Source organism: Lissotriton vulgaris, chromosome 7 (genome assembly GCF_964263255.1).
Source record: "Lissotriton vulgaris chromosome 7, aLisVul1.2, whole genome shotgun sequence".
Classification (NCBI taxonomy): domain Eukaryota; kingdom Metazoa; phylum Chordata; class Amphibia; order Caudata; family Salamandridae; genus Lissotriton; species Lissotriton vulgaris.
In genome coordinates this window covers 1,704,355,339-1,704,374,320 of record NC_141695.1, presented here as the reverse complement: position 1 = coordinate 1,704,374,320, position 18,982 = coordinate 1,704,355,339, and the positions used below count along the sequence as shown (strand labels likewise).

Here is an 18,982-nt window from a genome sequence, read left to right as displayed (position 1 = left end):
GGGCACAGGGGATGCCAAGGGCAACGCGAACGCTCAACTATGCCCGACAGCTCTGGCAAAGGGACTGGCATTAGCATTCAGCTCAGTTATGGGCGCCTGGACGCAAATGAGCCGCCGCAATACATTCCCTCATTAGAAACGGAGATGGATAAATCCCTCGACGGCGAGAAACTTCCAGACAACACCATCAAACTAACAACTTCCGGCCACCGAGGGTCGGCCGAGCTGGGCGCCCCTGGGGACAAGAGATAGGTGGAGGGAAATTAATGACCCAGGAAGACACGGGTGCATTAAGGAACAAGGTGAACACAAGTACAGTATTGACAGCAATGGGCACAGGTGTGTGAATGACCAAGGTAGCACAGGAACATTACGACCGAGGGACACTGGGGCGTTCATGATAGAAACGGACAAAGGTCCATTAATGGCGGAGATGGACAGGTCCGTTAATGCTAGAGGCAGGCACAGGTACATTACGGACAGAGATAGACACGTGTATAAAAAGATAGAGGTAGGCACAGCTACATCAAGGGAAGAGATTGGCACAAGCACAATAATGGCAGAAATGGTAGAATATACATTAATGGCAGGACAGGGCATAGGTCCATTACAGACAGAGGTAGGCACGAGTACATTAAAGGCAGAGCTGGGCATTGGTCCATTAATGATTGCGGGGGGGGGGGGGGGGGCGGCGGGGGGGGGGGGGGGGGGGGGGCACAAGTACAGTATTGCCCGATTGCCACAGGTACATTAAAGGTAGAGATGGACACGGGTTCATTATTGTAATTGTATTGTATTGCAATTGCATTTATATAGCGCTTACTACCCCTGACGAGGCGTCGAAGTGCTTTTACGGCAAGTAGCACGCTACTCCGGAACCAATGAAGGATTAGTGTTGAATTAGTATAGTGAAAAATGAAAGTACTTTGAGAGGTGGATATATTATTAAGTTACTGGGATAAAGAGGGGTAGCAGCGGGATAGAAGAAGGAGAAGAGGTTCGCGTTTATATAGCACTTGCTACCCCTGATGGGGTTTTGAAGCACTTTTTTGGCGAGTAGCACGCTACTCCGGAACCCATAAAGGATTAGTGTTTAGAGTTAGTATAGTAAAATATGAAAGTAGTTTGAGTGGTGGATATGTTATTTATTTGGATTCAGAATGGTAGTGGAGGGAAAAAGGTTTGCATTTATATAGCGCTTGCTACCCCTGATGAGTATGATCGAGGGGGTACAAGTACAATATTTACAGAGACTGGCACAGGTACATTAAAGGGAGAAGTGGACAAGGCTGTTAAAGACAGAGGTAGAGGTGGGTACATTAAGGGCAGAGGTTGGCACAGGTACATTAAGGGAAGAGATGGGCAGCCCTAGCCTCAGGGTCACTGGGTGAGAGGCCTATCTGTGTGACACCAAAGCAGAGAGATCAGGGCATCAACAAAGGCAAGGGGTGGGGGGTGGCAAGCACCAGGGTCACTGAGACAGATACCAGCCCAGGCCCCATGGCAGGGAGGGTTCGAGCATCACCAAGGCAGAAATGGTCAGAGCACCCAGGGCAGCAGTGCCAGCCAAACACATGGCATTTTAGGCCTTCCTCCTCTTGAATGCATACATTCAGACTGATATATCCCCCACCATGCTGCCCTGCGCCTACCCACGACTGGGACCGCATGCCCAGTCCTACCGACGCCTCATCCTCTCACCGGAACACTGGTCCAAACCCCCAAAAATTCTCGAACACCCCATCCCCAACATTTTCACCATCTGTTTCCCCACCACTGGCTCCTAAGACTCCACAGTTGGCTCCATATCATTTAGCACAAACCACCTTAGTCCCTGCCCCCGAAAACCAAAGTCTCTCCATTGCTATAGAGACACAAACGTCAAAAGCAAACTTTTCTCCCAGAAAGCCTGCAGGATAATGGGTTTATCTGCCAGCCCTGCGTTTGAATGCCAGTAGGGCAAGCACAGCCTTTCATCCTTATTTACAACACTTATAAACAACAGAAGTGCAGAATCAAGGGCTGCATGAAAACTTGTTTTACCGGTTTATGACAACAATGGTATTCACCAGCATCCCTTTTTAACCAAAAAAAGGGTGCTCCTCTGAGCTCAGAGTTAGACGCTGAGCCCTGCTCAGGGTAAAACTCCCCCAGGGCCCCTTGGCAGCTCTCAGCAGATCATGGCGGCTTCTTTGCCCAATGAACTCACCGGACTATTGTGAGACCCACGGAGAACAATGGCGGCTTTGAAGGGGGAAGCTTGGTCTCCTTGGCCCCTCTTTTCGGTGGGCCGCGGATTAGAAACTGCGCGCACAGACCATTCACAAAGACGGCTAATCCGCAGCCTCATGATTTCTTCATTAAACGTTAATTTGGAAGCCATCTTGAAACGGGTTGACCCAGTCAGAGGTTTCCCATCTCCTCAATGCTGTAACCACCCTGTTAATAGATGGGAGGGGGTGTGCCTCAGGGATCCAACATGGAGGAATACAGGAATATAATAATATCATATTTGGGGGTGGTGGGGTGTATCAGCATCAGCTTTTTTCCTCTAACTAAATTTAAACTTTCTGAAATCAAATTAAAAAACATATGCCACTCTATGCCAACGTGATAAAGATGTCTACATCTACCCAGCGGCGGCTCCCCCGTTAAGGTACCATTCTGTTACCAGCATGAGAGCAGCATCCTGATTGGCTTAAGGGAGTCGGTAAGCCTGTGTGCTTCCGGGAATCAACTGGGACAGAAGAGGGCGGAGGAGAGGTGGCGGCCGGCAGGTAAGTCATCTTTTCTTTTTTTTCTCCCTAGCGCAGCCCCGCCACTTCTGTTCTGTTCTATAGCAGCCGCCACTGCATCTACCCACCTCTCCTTAACTACCACATCTGTTTGATTCTAACAGTTGTACCTTTCTCAACTTTTCTGGGGTTCAATGTATCTAAAACAGATTTTAATTTGAGGTATCCTTCCTAACATACCAAGCAAACTCCTGGTGTGGTCTTTAATGCGCTCCTCCGTTCATTGCCGGAGAGGAGCTGATCCACTTCCTCATTGCAATCATCTTGACCTTTGGAGAACTTGTCTATGGAATTCAGTCCCCAGAACAAAGTATAGTACAAACTATAGCTGGTCTCTTGAAGGCGCTTTCAATTAATGGGCCTATCTTGATTTCATAAGTGTCTATCCATCTCAATATCAAGAAGGTTTCCACCACTGCTCTTAATTTTTTATAATCCTCCATGTCTGAGGTTGGTAACCCATGATTGCTTTCAAGTACCAAGAAGAATTAACTGTACTCACCTCTATATTTACTAGACCAAGGTAATATTTTAATTTCGTTGCAGTAATGAGAGCAATTTTGTGTTACTCTTGTGACGTCAAGTTACCGAAAATTACTAATTTCGCATGCTCATCTTATTCAGAGCAGTTTGGGTCAAAAATAACGACTGCATAGGCACAGAAGCAGTGCGAGCGACTGCTGCTGTTCGTGTTCTGTTGAATTTGATGAATTTGATGTGATTTTCTTACCACAAAATACAAGATTTGCTTAATTTGGGACGCAAGGGTGCATTTTGAGATATGAAATAGTGCAAAGTATTGGGTTATGCTCCTAGCGCAACTGCGCTTAACATTGTGTAATTAGTCTGTCATTTTGCATAATTACGCTACAGAAAATTGCGCGAGTTACACCACCCCTAATTTTTATCCTGTTCTACTCATGCCTTTCTCAAACCTATTTTGCCAAAACAATCTTGCCTATTTTAATTTCAGAACTTTTCACACTGGAGAAAATAACTCCTCTGCTCAAAACACACCCTATTCCACATTTGACCTATGGTAGGTTTTCCTTATCCATAATGAGCTAAGTGCAGTTTGCTATGGTGCACAGATTAATCAGGAAAGTTCGCAGCATTTTTTTCCGTTTCAATACAAGTTGGAACCTCAATCTACACAAATCTGGTATTTTCGCTTGTTTGATGCAAGACAAAATTTCTTTAAATTTGGCGACCCAGATGCTCTCTTTGTAATCTGTGTTTTCCGTCTTCTTCACTATATGAGCTCTCTTCCCATTTAAAAGAAAATACAAGATAATTCTTCTGACCAACTCCAAAATGTAATTTCTTAGAAATCAGTAGGTTCATAAATGTTTGCCCAATGTAGGTCATCTTCACTCCACTATATTAATTCACCACTAATCCTTTATGGGTTCCAAAATAGCGTGCTACTCGACAATAAAGCATTTTAACACCCCATCAGGTTACAAGCGATCTATAAATGCAAACCTTTTTCCCTTTTCTACCCCTCCCAAACCCTTCTCAATTCAAATAATTGACTAACATAACCACCACTCAAATTACTTTCACGTTTCACCATACTAATTTAACACTAACCTTTATGGGTTGCAGAGTAGCGTGCTACTCGCCAAAAAAGCACTTCAAAACCCCATCAGGGGTAGCAAGCGCTATATAAATACAAACCTCTTTCCCTCTTCTATCCCACCGCCTTCCCTTCTCTATCCAAATATCTGATGAACATATCCACCAGGCAAAATACTTCATATTTCACTATAGTCATTTTCAACACTAATCCTTTCTGGGTTCCGGAGTAGCGTGCATCTCGCCAGAAAAGAGCTTCAACACCCACCAGGAGTAACAGGTGCTATATGAAGGCAAACCTTCCTTCCCCTTCTATCCCTCCACTAAGCTTCTCACTCCAAATAACTGACTAATTTCCACCACTCAAATTACTTTCATATTTCACTATACTAATTCACAACTAATCCTTCATGGGTTTCCTGAGTAACGTACAACGTATTAAAAAAAAACGCTTCAACACCCCATCAGGGGTAACAAGGGCTATATAAATACAAACCTTTTTTCCTCTTCTATCCTTCTGCTATCCTTCCGAATACAAATGACTGACTAACCTATCCACCACTTTAAATTACTTTCATATTTCACCATACTAATTCGACAATAAATCTCCATGGGCCCCGGAGTAGTGTGCTGCTCACCGAAAAAGCGCTTTGGCACCTTGTCAGGGGTAGTATGAACTATATAAATGCAATTACAATACAATCTTAAGGATTATTATATTTTATTCATCTCAGTTTGAGCCATAGGCCCACATTCAATCATTTCCACCTCCTTATTTTTCTTACTTTGACCTCTGAATCAACTGACTAGGATTACATCTCACACGCCTCATTTATTCTACAGTTCCCTTTAATCCCAAATAATTTACTTTCCCCTCCGTCTGGTCAATACTACTCCGTGTCTCTTTTGGAAAATTGAAGTGACCTTTGTAAACGTTTCATTCCACTTTGCTATGTACCCAGAATTATTCTCAAATTGTGAAATAACATCTTCAAAGGATGCAATAGATATGTCTGGGCCTGGACTTGAAACCAACAATAACAGATCATCTACATAACGCAGGGTCAAAACTACACCCCCTGCACAATGCACCTCACAGTAACCCCTACAACAACCGCTAGCTGATTCAAGGCACTACAATTGTACTGGTGTCAGTGCCAATTTAAATTCCTCTCAAATTGGACTTTAAAAATTGCCAGCTGATATTTAACTCTCTCACAAGGGAACCATTTTCCATGGTCTGTTCTCGTATTTCTGTTATGAGCTTGTTTATCAGCATTTGCTTTTCATGAACAACCTTTCAGAATTCCAGGTATAATTGAAAGCCTTAGCATGGCTCAGAGCTATCCTCAATTACACTGGGGCGTGGTCCAGGGTTCAAGCAGGTTATCCTCCTCCCCCCAATGGGGAAACGTTTAAAACGGAGTCTATATTGTAAAGCAGAATTAAACCCCCAAGTGGAGTGGTGTGGCTCACTGTTTAGAAGCGGCAGACCCGGAAGCAGAGAATGGCCCGGGACCAGGGTTCAATTCCAGACGCGGCAGGGTCGTGGACCAGGGTCAGCGGACTCGATAATTCTCGACTCGGTGCCTACTCTAACCAGGGATCACACTCGGTAACTCTGGGCATTAGCTTGCCTCATCTCTACAACGGCCCCCCACATTCTCCGGGGATGCCTGGTTTCACCTTGGAGATACCCAGTAGGGTCCATCTCACAGGGAAAGCCAGGACGGGTTCCCCAGCGGTCTACAGTGCCACAACGCCTCAGGGCAGCAGTGCGCTTTACAAGAACATACATTACATTACAACACCCTTCCTTGGTATTATGAATACAGATGTACAGTTCCTGCATAATGTGGCGTGCGCGCTACAATCTGGCACATTCACACAGAGAGACCTATGGCTTTTCCCTACAGACAGCCGGTTTCCACAACCTGAACCAGGCGCCAGACAGCCCTGGAAACCTAGAAACCTTTGGAAGGCGATCCAGGACCAGCAAAAGTCACCCAATACCACACCGCTGTTGCTATGCTACAGAGTATTTGCATAGGGTAGAATTTGCCAATTACTTGGTCTCAAGGCGCTATGTACAATCTACAGTGTCCTTCATCCAGAGGTGGTTCTCCACTGCCAGAGTTCCTTCTGAACCTCTTGGCCGATTGCGCGCTATGCAGGGACAAGTAACAGCAACAGAGGCGCGCTTCATGGGCACTGCACCGGCAGGCATCGTTTTATAAATCATATGCCATATTAATGAATATATTTTTTTCTGCTGACATTGTGAAACAAACAGCAAAAGAAAAACATCTGTAAAGGAAATGAAATGGGCAGTGAGCCGAGACAGCAAACCTAGCAGGAAGAGAGTCCAGATTTTAGTAAGGAACTCCATCTTTTACATAGGAATACAATTATGCCCTTGACTACCATTGGAGACCTTGGAAAGGTGCACATCATGTAACACAGAAAATATAATGACTGGTGATTCTCTCTGTGGAACAATAGAGTTATATGGGCCTTCGGATGATCTGTACCAAACACTCGACTTCCACGTGGTAGCTGAAGATCAAAACAGCAGAACATGTTACATGACCAATAGAATTACTTGATAGGTCTCTGCAAACGCGATACAAATGCAAGAAATGGATTGCACCTGAGGTGCTTAGTGGAAGTCGATGGACCCCTCTAGGAGGGCATCCTCTGGGGATATTACATAACTTGAGGATGCTGCAACTGGAAATGGGAAGCCCATACTTCAGCTGTCAAACCCCAAAATACACATCAATTCATATCAAGAAGGCAACACTGCAGGTACCTGACCAGTGTTTAGAACAGTACATTCACATATCATGGACATCTATGGTGGTGGGGTGGGTGGATGGTGGATCCAGTTTTCTGGTGTGTTGTTGGGTTTGGGTGTGTTGTTCAATACACCCAATTCATAAAGCATTGACTATATACCCAGGGACAAACTTTTAGGACAGGTTTCACTTCTTGTGACCATGAATTAAAGAATAATATGGAGAAAATATTCACATAAAGCATCAGAAAGACGCACAAAACCAAATCTACTCACAGAGGAGGCAAAACACAGTAGCTCACCGAAACCACACGTAAATTTTCACAAAAGAGGACCCTCAAAATCTCAGCCATATGCCATCATTTGGGCGCCAGCAGCTTGTCGGCAGTGCTCACCTGTCCCAGGTCCAGGCTGACGTTCACCTCGTTGTATTCCAGGCCGCGCGACAACGGCGGACTCTGCCACCAGCGTTCTGTGCCATCGATAGCGTTGGATATCGGGTGGGCTTTATCGGTGATTGCAGCAGAGCAGATGTCACAGTATTGTCCCTGTAGAGTGGGAAAAGAAGATGACGCCATCAGAAACCTCCAAATGGATCATGTGCAATCACTCTAGCGATCTTTTACCAGCCGTACCTCGCTCTAAAAATGTCCCCTCCCAAAGAAGACCATTTAATATACAGCGCAAGCAGCCCCTTAAGGGGTTTCACAGTGGTGGGACATGTAACAGATATAATTGATGCCTGGAGATAGAAGAGCATCTCTGGGATCTCTCGAAGGTCTTTCCACGAGTCGTCAGCTGATGGTGAAAATGACCCCTAAAGTAATGGCTGACAAGTTCCATCTTCAGATGAGGAGTGCAGTGTGTCCCCTATGCCAGCCTAGGGCCAATGGTGGAGGTTATGCTTCCTGAGCAGGACATGGGTCTTGGAAGGATGCTACGAGTTCATATCACTTAGTTTGGGTCCCAAAAAATACTAACAAGACACCGTACAACACGTGTACAATTACAATACGTGTGATAATAAAAACACAAGATTAGAATGTATGCATGGAGCATACGAAAAGAAAGTGATCTCTGCCATAGCTGCCATGTCTGCAGGACTTTGTCTCACATCAGGACCAGCAGTCATGCTTTTCAAGGGCATACTGTGGTGTGTATGGGCATGTCCAGCCCACAGCTTGTGTACTGAGTTTAGCCAATGCCCACCCCACCCCACCATGGGTGCCAGTGCTATTTGTGGTGTTTCTGTAAGGTCCCACCCTGCCTGGAAGAACTGCAATGTGCAGATGCCCTCTCACAGTTCACAAGATGTATGTTGGTTTTTGGATTTTTTTAACCCGGGCCACTGGACTTATGCAGCAGTGGATAGTTAAGTAGGGTTAGCTAAATGAAGCACCTCAGAACTACACATTTTGTGGCATTGTATGCAATATAAGGCATTTTCTGGCTATTTTGATAATGATGCAGATAGGACCCCTGTGGTGTGGAAAAATATACACACATTCAACTAAACACATTTAAAATGATTATTTTGAACAATAATTGATTTTGTATTGCAGAGGAGCACAGAAACAGAAGTTAATTAGCACTGCCTCCCCAATGTCTCAAAATAAAATTGTGTTTCAGAAAACGAGCCTAAAGGTACACGCATCTAGATTGGCTTATTTATTCTCTAAATCCAGTAGACACTTAAGAAACTGATCTTCTATTTGGAGTTCACCTTGTGGGAGCACCATTAAGGAACAATCTCTAATGCATAGCATTGTACAATACATATGTAGAATGTGTGCGTCTCAAGACTCTTTCAGATTGAAATCTCACACCTTACAATAGATGCAAAATGCTGTGCATTTTTAATGCCTTTCGGAATGGTATGCTTGATGTACACCTGAATGTGCATGATTAGTGAAACAAAACACTTGCATCATAAAGAAGGAATGATTTGCTCGTCACTTTCTGAATTCCATTCAATTAAATTGTTTGCTTACTGCTGCAGACTATGGCCGATTGTCAGTCCTTCAATCAATGGTATTCACAACAAGCCCTTTTTAGGTCCCACCTACGCAGCGCATGCGCCGTCTCTTTGAGACATGCTGTTACCTAGAATATGGGCTTCAAGCACCGCCCATCTTTTCCATTATAGCCTCTTATTGTCCTTCATAAAAAACAGCTTTTGATTAGTGAAATAGGTTACTAGTCCACCCATTTCAACTTTTTTAACCTCCCATATTGACTGCCTGTGTTGCATGTGCTCTTAAGCTTCATGTTATTTATTACACTTGTGAGCACTCTTTTTTTTACTGACTTTTCATAGCTGTCCTCGAGCAGGACTCCCGCTCAGCCGATGGCTGCCTTTCTTTTCTTCAGGGTATGCCACTTAATTTTTATTAGGCCGCCAGAGGAGCCCACCTCCAAGCTTCAAAGTTGGCTGCTCTCATTCTCTATTCCCCCTCCCGGTTAGCATTAAGAGCCCAACCCTCACCCACTCAGCACAACTGCAGCATTACCCTGCCCCTACCCTTTGTGCATCCAGTGAGGCACCATCTGTGTTGTTATTTCAAAGATGGGGAACATTCAGGCCGTTTTCCACAGGCGAATAGCCATGGCATAACAGATTAAAAAACGCATTCCAGTGCATGTTCCTGCATCACTAACGGTGGAAAGGTAACCACTTAACTTTTGCACATTTTGTTGTGCTGCACTGCACAAAGCATGTATGGTTGCCAATACCTTTTGATCTATTGTTGCTATAAACAACATATTTTGTTAATATTTGCACGCTTTTTAGATGGCGGTGGATTGTGTGGCAACTGAAACAAATCTTCAATTAAGTGCAGGAAGCAATTGCCCCAAAATAATGTAATTCCAGTGGCCTATTTATAAATTCCTTATTAACTTAGTAGATCGCTCGGTGGGTGTAGGAGTCAAAGAGCCATATGGTCGCTGCTAACCTTCTTGCCTCTTGATACAGAAGCCCCTCCTTCTTCACCCCTCCATGAGGGATGTTGGTGCAGTGCCATTTCCTTTTATTGCATACTTAGTGGGGGTGTTTGTTTTTAACTTCTGGAGGGCTAACTAAGGCCCCTGGGTCTGTTGTATCACTCTCTACTACATGCTGAGAAGATGCAGAAGTTATATATATTGAAGGCTGCTGGCAGGTGATGACTTCTGGATATATAGTATGATGGTTCAATTCAGAAGCTGCACACCTTCCCCATCATACTCCTGTGTACTGAGAAACTAAAAGGTACCTTAACTAGTTCCTCCAAACACGCTGTCTGTTGCATGTGGTTATCTGACGATAATTGGGTGCTGACTGACATCCTGTCCAAGGGAATTGGTGCAATATATATCTAACTTTTCCTGAAATATCTTTAGACTAAACTTTGCCAGCACACACTAAACCTTATTGGCAGTGGTCAATTAGTAAACAAATAAGTGCCGGGACTCTTGTCCGGAGGCAGCTTGCACCAGCCCATTTCTCCTGTTAACGCTATCTAAAACAGAACCAACTACTAACGCGGGGAGGGGATGTTGTTTAACACCATTGACGCTCATGGTTTTCCCCCCCTGTGCTGAAAATCTGGAATTCCTACTAATCATGACGAGCTCAGCTCGGCATCAGTGTACGAGATGTGTACCTCATGACGAGCTGAGCTCGTCATGAGCGTCGAAGGAGATAATGGCCAGAGCTGCAGACTTCAGAGCTAGGGATCCAGGTTCGAGTCTCTGCTTCGGCTCAACTTACTGAGATTCAGCTAGGCTCACTCTCCTAAGCCACTCACAACGCTGCAATGCAAAGTTGTGATTGGTCGAGTGATGCGGCACGGCGCTCAGCCAGGGGCTAGAGGGTTGGGCATGCTCTCCATGCAGCCTGCAATGCAGCCTGCATGGAGAATGGGAAAAGTGTGCATGACTGGTTTGGGCGGCCCGAGTGGGCCGACCAAACAGTCATTGCACACACAGGAGTGGGCAAACCACTTCTCCCCTGACCTGCTCGCAGAGCAGTCCCGCTCACCCGCAAAGCAGCAAGAACCTAAAATGATAACTGAATTTTTTTTCCATTTTATGTTTTTGTTTCTTGAACTGCTTGAAATCAGTGGGCGACACTCCTAAAAATGAAGTTTTTAAATGTACAAATCCGAACTTGTGATTCAGTAACATGTTACTGAATCGCAATTTGGGTTTGCGGATAAATGGCAAATCGATGGTTAGAAGGGCCATGCAAAGGGTGTCCCTTCCAAACACTGATTTATTAAGTTCTATATTAATTGTTTTGTGACCCAAATCCAACTCCAATGAGGTGGTAACCATTCACAAACAGAAAGTGGCCCGAAAGGCAATCCTTTCCTTTTCAAAACGTGGACAACTTTTTTAGGAGTAGGCAGAAGTCCCAGGAAGGGACAACAGCCTACTTGTAAAAAAAAAAAAAAAAAAAAAAAAAAAAAAGGTTATGAAATGTTTTGCTATTTTTGGGAGTTTTTTTTTTTTTTTAAATGCACCCAGTTTTACTTTTATTAATCTAGTCTGCACTGAAAAAAAATATTTAAAAGCAATCGCGGACATGATGGCTTGCTGATCCCAGCAGGCAATCATGCCTGTGAATCTAGCCAATCAAAGTGGGTTGCAATTTGCGACCTACCTCAAGTATAATAAGGAGGTAGATCGAATTTGCAGCTCAATACGATTCAGTATTTGTACATTTACCTATTAATACATTAGATTAGCTTGCAAAATTCCAATGCCTTTGGTAGAAGTCGATACTCAATCTGCAACTACTTCTACTGAAATCCATTATAAGAAATTCCAAATAAGAAAATCACAAACTGCAAATCGGTATTTGTCTAAATGTACAATTTCTCATGTGCAATGCTGGTACATGATGCACTACGCACGCCCAACCCACAGTCAGCGGGAAGCTGGCAGTTTCAAAAATATCTGGGGAGCCACTGGACATGGGTCAAATCTGCGACTACTGGCCTGCAGGGTGGCAACAAACTTACAGAATGTCCCGAAAAGTATCTCGGAGAGCAGGTCCAGACATCACCAATGGAATGTCGTTACACAAGGCCTAAGACGCTTAGCGCATCGCGGCAGCCATCTTTAAGTCTTGGCACTTCCATAAATATTTGGACAGGTACAGGCTTGTGTTTATGGCCCTGTGAAGAGGAGAGCGCATTGTTCTTCCAGGCTGTGGTCTGGACCCTCTTGTGCAGACAGCAGTTTATGTTTCAAAAGTCACATCCCCATAAGCAAGCATTATGTTTTATTCTTCACCTGGGGAGGAGGGAGGGCTCTCTGGAGGGAAGGGGCAGGAATGTTGCTGTGGGTTTTAATGGAAGGGTAGTATAAGCAGGGGCATTCTTAGGGGCGCCATGTTTTAAAAGAAAAGTGGAAGGATACTTGCCTTGCCCCGGGCGGGCGCCGGCAACCCACGCTACACTGCGGCAGAAGGCCTCAGCGCCTCCTCCAACACGGCAGAAGCGACAGCGCATACTTAGAAAATTTTTATACATCTAGAACAGGTCACAAGAAGCTGCCAATGCCCTGTTTTAAGTTTTTTTTGGCTCATATCATGGTTTTCCTCAAGTCAACTCGACAATGGGCACACAACGGTAAAGCCTTGGCTCTGCTGGCCAGGGGTGCACAAAAAGTGTACCCAGCCGCAGTTGCTGCCCCCCTCATGGCTCGCTATGGGGAGACTGGCAGCTCAATTGAGCCATGTGTCTTTTTACTTGCACCCCTTAAGGGAAGAGGGTTTGCTGGCCTCTCCAGTTACTGGTGTGCGACCATTGACCCCCAAAGAATGTAATAATCAGTGCAACGTGCTATATGGGTGTTATTGGGTGGCTGGCTGGTGCAGGAGAAGGAAGAGTAAGAACAAAATAAACTAGACCATCTCGTGTAGCAAAGGGCAGATTGTGCATGAGCAAAATTTAAGTCCACCTGTAGGGTGCCATCGTCATCTATGGATGGGACAACCCAGAGGTCCCTTGTCATGAGGCACTCGCCAGAAACTAGTAGTGAGCCTTTGGCAATCAAACTCATTTGCTTGTACCTGAAATTGATCAACCCTCCCTATCCTGGGATGGAGGGAGCATTGCAACAAGAGGGCCTTGTTCAAGATTTTGCAATCCACAAAACAAATTGATTGGTTGGAACTTAGGCCAAGAAAGATCTTTGAAAATGAAATCTTGATAAGAAAAACGAAGGCCAAGCCCTGTAGAGGAACAAACCGAGATGTGGACTTTTAGCTATAAGTGGTGGAAGAACTGGGTTCCCTGGATGGAAAGGTATTTTACCTTCATTCACACTTGATCCAAGACCTTTTCAGAGAGACGGAGAATGAGCTGGGCGACTCCTTGCGGCATACGGCTATGGAGGGCTACCTCAGTTGACTGCAGTTGTTCTGTTGATGGAAAATGTCCCTTGCAGCTTTAAGTCTTTGCTCTTAGGAAGGCCCACTGGACTGTTGCTGCAGGGGAGGACCAAACTATGTAGCAGGTTGACTAAATTAAGCTGCAAGAAAAGGCAAATTATGCAGCCTAATGCAGTACATTTGGGCACACACCAGGCAAACGTTTCTTATTAGTACGACTTTGACACCCAAATCCAGAAATAAAGAACCGAAAGGTGGCCAGACAAAATTCCTTTTGGGAAATTTGCAGATAATTCTGCAGATTATGTGGCAAATGTGACAAATCCATAACTATGCAATACGCCTCGGCAGCAAAATTGCGTATTTCCAGTGGCCCTGGTCATAGGGTTTATAGTTCACTGCATAAGAGAGTTGTTCAGGGTTTCAACTTGTTCCAATTACAGCTTTAGAACTTATAAAGCACATAGGACGCGGGGCAACATTTCTGGTGTGACTTATTCTGTCACATGAAGATTCCTCAAAAACAAAATACATGCCGTGTCTGCAGGTGCCCTCGAACCCAAAGGCCACCATTGAAATGGTCACATCTGGAAGCTAATGGGAATTTTGAGTGGGAGAAACAGGAAGTGAGTGAACTGAGAGATTGCATAGGATGGAGAACATGGACAGCAAAAGTGTAAGAAACAGACTAGAAGAAAAAAAGTTTTTTTGTTTATAGCAAATTCATATTCAGTGAAAAGCCAATTTCTTTAAATAGCAAAAGATTTGACAACACTGTTTTAAATGAGCCATAATGTATTGCCTGTGATAGTCTTGTAGATATTTCTATGGTGGTTTTATTAGTGCATACAGTCCTTTACCCTCACAACTAGCATCATTTTTAATCTAATAATAAATTTACTGTACATTAAGGTTTATATATATTGCTAGCAATACCGATAGTCATCAATTGTGCACAATTGTTTAGCCTTAAGGGTACAATGATAAAATCCTCCTCTATCACAACACTGAATATTCAGGGAATATCTTCATGTCCATGAGATAAAATCATCCAGGTGCAGAATGGCTTCTAGACCTTGTAGTCCATCGCATACCTATTTGATACCAATAACAAGTTAATAATAAAAACTGTACTCATATAAATCTTTTGTTTTAAGGTAAAACCTGCATGTGTACTACATCGTTGTGTTATGTCCTGAGAAGGGCCTAAAGTAAAACAAATGGTCCAAAATGCGTTGACCATTACATTACGAGAAGTTTCTCAATCCATAAACAAGAGTAGATTCAAGGATATAAATCAACTTCTTGGGACTGTGCCATATCCCCCGCATGCGTTGGGTTTGTTGAATTGACTGAACTACTCCAGAGGAGCGTGCTACTCACCAAAAGAGATTCAGAAAAGGGGGTGGTGATGAACAGAGTGTCTGAATTGAGCAGACCACTCTTACCCAGTCCAAAGATCAGGGCTTGGTCCATCACCGTTATTTATCTCACTGCCCCATCCCAGCTCAGAACCTGGCTATATGCAAATCAGTCTGTCCCTGGCCCAGTGCATCATGGGAACAGGGCAGACTAAACTACCAAGCCAATTCTTCACCAGAAAGGAAACAAGCTACCGGGGACCGGTTTCTGGCATTTCAGCCGTCTTCGGCCCGGCTTGCTTGAATCCTGATGGAGCAGTGAGAAAGGGACTCATGTCTGAGTATACCCTGCCACACCTATAGTGGCCAAAATCGATTCAGAAAAGGGGGTGGTGATGAACAGAGTGTCTGAATTGAGCAGACCACTCTTACCCAGTCCAAAGATCAGGGCTTGATCCATCACCGTTATTTATCTCACTGCCCCATCCCAGCTCAGAACCTGGCTATATGCAAATCAGTCTGTCCCTGGCCCAGTGCATCATGGGAACAGGGCAGACTAAACTACCAAGCCAATTCTTCACCAGAAAGGAAACAAGCTACCGGGGACCGGTTTCTGGCATTTCAGCCGTCTTCGGCCCGGCTTGCTTGAATCCTGATGGAGCAGTGAGAAAGGGACTCATGTCTGAGTATACCCTGCCACACCTATAGTGGCCAAAATCGATTCAGAAAAGGGGGTGGTGATGAACAGAGTGTCTGAATTGAGCAGACCACTCTTACCCAGTCCAAAGATCAGGGCTTGATCCATCACCGTTATTTATCTCACTGCCCCATCCCAGCTCAGAACCTGGCTATATGCAAATCAGTCTGTCCCTGGCCCAGTGCATCATGGGAACAGGGCAGACTAAACTACCAAGCCAATTCTTCACCAGAAAGGAAACAAGCTACCGGGGACCGGTTTCTGGCATTTCAGCCGTCTTCGGCCCGGCTTGCTTGAATCCTGATGGAGCAGTGAGAAAGGGACTCATGTCTGAGTATACCCTGTTGTAAATACTCACCAAAAGAAGCACTTTAAAACCTTATCAGGGGTAGGAAGCGCTATATAAATACAAACCTCTTTCCCTCTTCTATCCCGCTGCCTACCCTGCTCTATCCAAATAACTGAATAAAATATCCACCACTCAAATTACTTTCATATTTCACCATACTAATTCACCACTAATATATATATATATATATATATATATATATATACAAACCTATTTCCTCTTCTATCCTTCTGCTATCCTTCTGAATCCAAATAACTGACTTACCTATCCACCACTTAAATTGCTTTCATATTTCACTACACTAATTCACCACTAATCCTTTATGGGTCCCGGAGTAAGTGCTACTCGCCGAAAAAAGTGCTTCAACGCCTCGTCAGCGGTACTAAGAACTATATAAATGCAATTACAATACAATAAGGTGGACACGTTTCCATAATTGACTAGGAGACACCTATAAACTAAAATATGACAAAGACTGTTAATGACTGCGACAGACATTGTACAGAAAATGTTGTTACATGTCATTTTTTATGTCGTCATTTGTAATTGTGCTAATTGATTAGCTGTACACAATGCGGAAGGGTGTGATGCCTTGAATATCAAAATACAAACACATGTAGGTGCATTAGCCAATACTGCTCACTCCAATAGTAAGCAGCGCCACAAATGCTGAACCTTACTGCAGTAGATTTGACTGATCCCTTTGGAGAACCCACCCTTTTCCTCTGTTTTACCCAGGTTTGCATATGGTTATTGCATATGGACTGAATGACCGAACAGGGGAGCATAGCGAACCCAGCTGGGGACCACCCCGTTTGCCCCTATGTGCCGTCAGTGGCCATGGAGCAACTCAAAGGGGCGCAGTATATCCCTGAAGGTTGACAGTATCAGACTTCGACATTAGGAGACATCTATTCTATATGCTTTGGTTTTCTCTCAAATTTCCCTTTTTCTTTAAGGGACAAATTGCCCCAGTGTATTCTTTACAGGGACGACTGAAGGCAATGATCAGATTCTTGTAGTTTCAAAGAGACGAGACCCGGTTCCGAGGGCAGATCAGGTGGACTTTCGGGTGCCTGGCGTCGTGGGTGATGTGCCAAAATACTCCGCCACCCCCCTCCCGCGGTCTATGGGGTGAATTTTCATCTCTTTGAAAGTGCACTTAATTTTATGTCTCTGACCTAGAGACTGAGAGGTTGCGTGCATCCCGTTTTTTATTCGGTGAAGCCCCCTCTTTTGTTGCACTGTTCAGACACTTTTTCACTTTCAAGTCCTTTGGTAGGGTGGGCCTTAGCGTGCCCATACCACTGGGGTTTATTCACACTAGGTCCTGACGAATGCCAGGTTAATTATACCAACACCGGCAGAAACATGTTGACCGATCACCTCTTCACTTAATGTTATTGGAAACAGACCATCCAATTAGTTGGCCGTGTTTACCAACACATTTTTTAGTCTTGCTCTTGTTGATCAACCATTAAATCAATTTTTGATACATACAAGGCAATTTTAAACTCACCACTTCACTCTGTTCACTTAACTCACCACATAGCCCTCCCATCTTCACATTTACCAGCTCCGCAGTAAATCTGGCGTTGTAGCACACTGGGGTGACATTCGGTCACACCCAGTGGGGCCCGATGATGAAGCATGTCACCGACCAGGTCGGTGAGTGAGGGCTTTCTAAACAAACCTAATGGGCTTTTGTTGGTCTCTTGTGCTCCCTTACTTCTATATTTTGAAACTAAGGAACACTCTTTTGTTGTTTTTCCAGTCATAGTGGGGACGAAGAGTGTTCATCCCTCTCCCTACCTCTCTTTTTGTTGATCTACAAAGAGGGAACGGTCAGGCAGCTTGAAAAACGACTTACACAGCGGTCAGTTGTGTACTATTGTATGTACGGTCATGTCTGTAAAGTACTGCGTCGTTGTCTTGTCTAAGATGGCCCGAGTGTCTCAGAGAAGACCTGTTTTGACTTTATTCTGACACCGAACAAACCCTCCCGCTCACAGCCTTTTTGCGGTGACCTCTATGACTGAGGGGGGACGGACAGAGACACCCTCCCCATCACACACACACACCCCCACAACCTTTGTTCCCTGTCGCAGCCCCCGATCACTACAAGTTCGGACACAAAGTGGCTTCCCTTCATGTCTCCCAAGGCCTGACTTCAGATCATAAAGGAGTCGGCCTTTGTAGGCTCCTTGTCAGCAGGCTGAAGGGGGAGGGGCTTTCCTTGTCAGTCTGCAGGGGGCGGGGCTTGTTGTGGGGCTCCAGGCTGCTCTGGGGGTAGTTTTCTTGTCAGTCTGCTCGGGGTGGGGAGATCCTGTTAAGTCTGCTCGGGGGTGGGGCGAGGAGGGGGGCCGTGGGGGGGGGCGGGGGGGGGGGGGGGGAGGGAAGTTCCTAGTCAGGATGTTTAGCTAGGCCTCCTCTTCGCCCTGCCCGAGGGGTCCCATGTAACTCTGCTTTGGGGGTTCCCCGCGTCAGTGGGAAGGGGTCAGCTTCCATGCTAGTCTGTACCAGAGTACCTGCTTGTTTCTGAGAAGTGCTGTACTCTCCAATTAAAAGTATAGCATTTCTCTTGAGAAGTGCCGGTACTCTTCCACTCAAAATAGAGTACGGGACAGTACCGGCCCATTTAAAGCACTGGTTGGGGGGGGGGGGGCATTTTTTGTCCATCTGCTCGAGAGAAGGAGGCTTTTTTTCAGTCTGATTTAGGTGGCGAGGGTTCCTTGTCAAGATACAATATGGATATGGGCGAGGTGGACTCAGGGGCAAAGTGTTCCTTGTCAGAAAGATCTAGGGAAGGGGTTCCTTGTTTCAATGTTCTGCAAAGTAGCCCTGGGAGTAATTTTAATTCTGCCAGCATAATGGACATAATTTCGGAAATTATGCATTATCTTTGGCGCAAGTTACCAATAATTACGCTCAGTTGCTTAATTGTGAATGAAGGGGGGGTAATTGGCACAGAAACCACTAATTTAACGAGTGCGATGGGTTGCTCATGCTGTTCGTGTTATTTT

The 18,982-nt window shown here is 44.9% G+C and overlaps 1 protein-coding gene across 2 annotated transcripts in view; it reads right to left on the bottom strand.

The window, feature by feature from the left end:
- LAMA5 (laminin subunit alpha 5) overlaps positions 1-18,982 on the bottom strand; it is a 398,257-nt gene that overhangs the window by 358,304 nt on the left and 20,971 nt on the right. For both annotated transcript variants that reach the window (XM_086932859.1, XM_086932860.1), the window contains exon 2: positions 7,566-7,718. In XM_086932859.1, the coding sequence (XP_086788985.1) occupies positions 7,566-7,718 (153 nt within the window). The remainder of the gene's footprint in view (positions 1-7,565; positions 7,719-18,982) is intronic.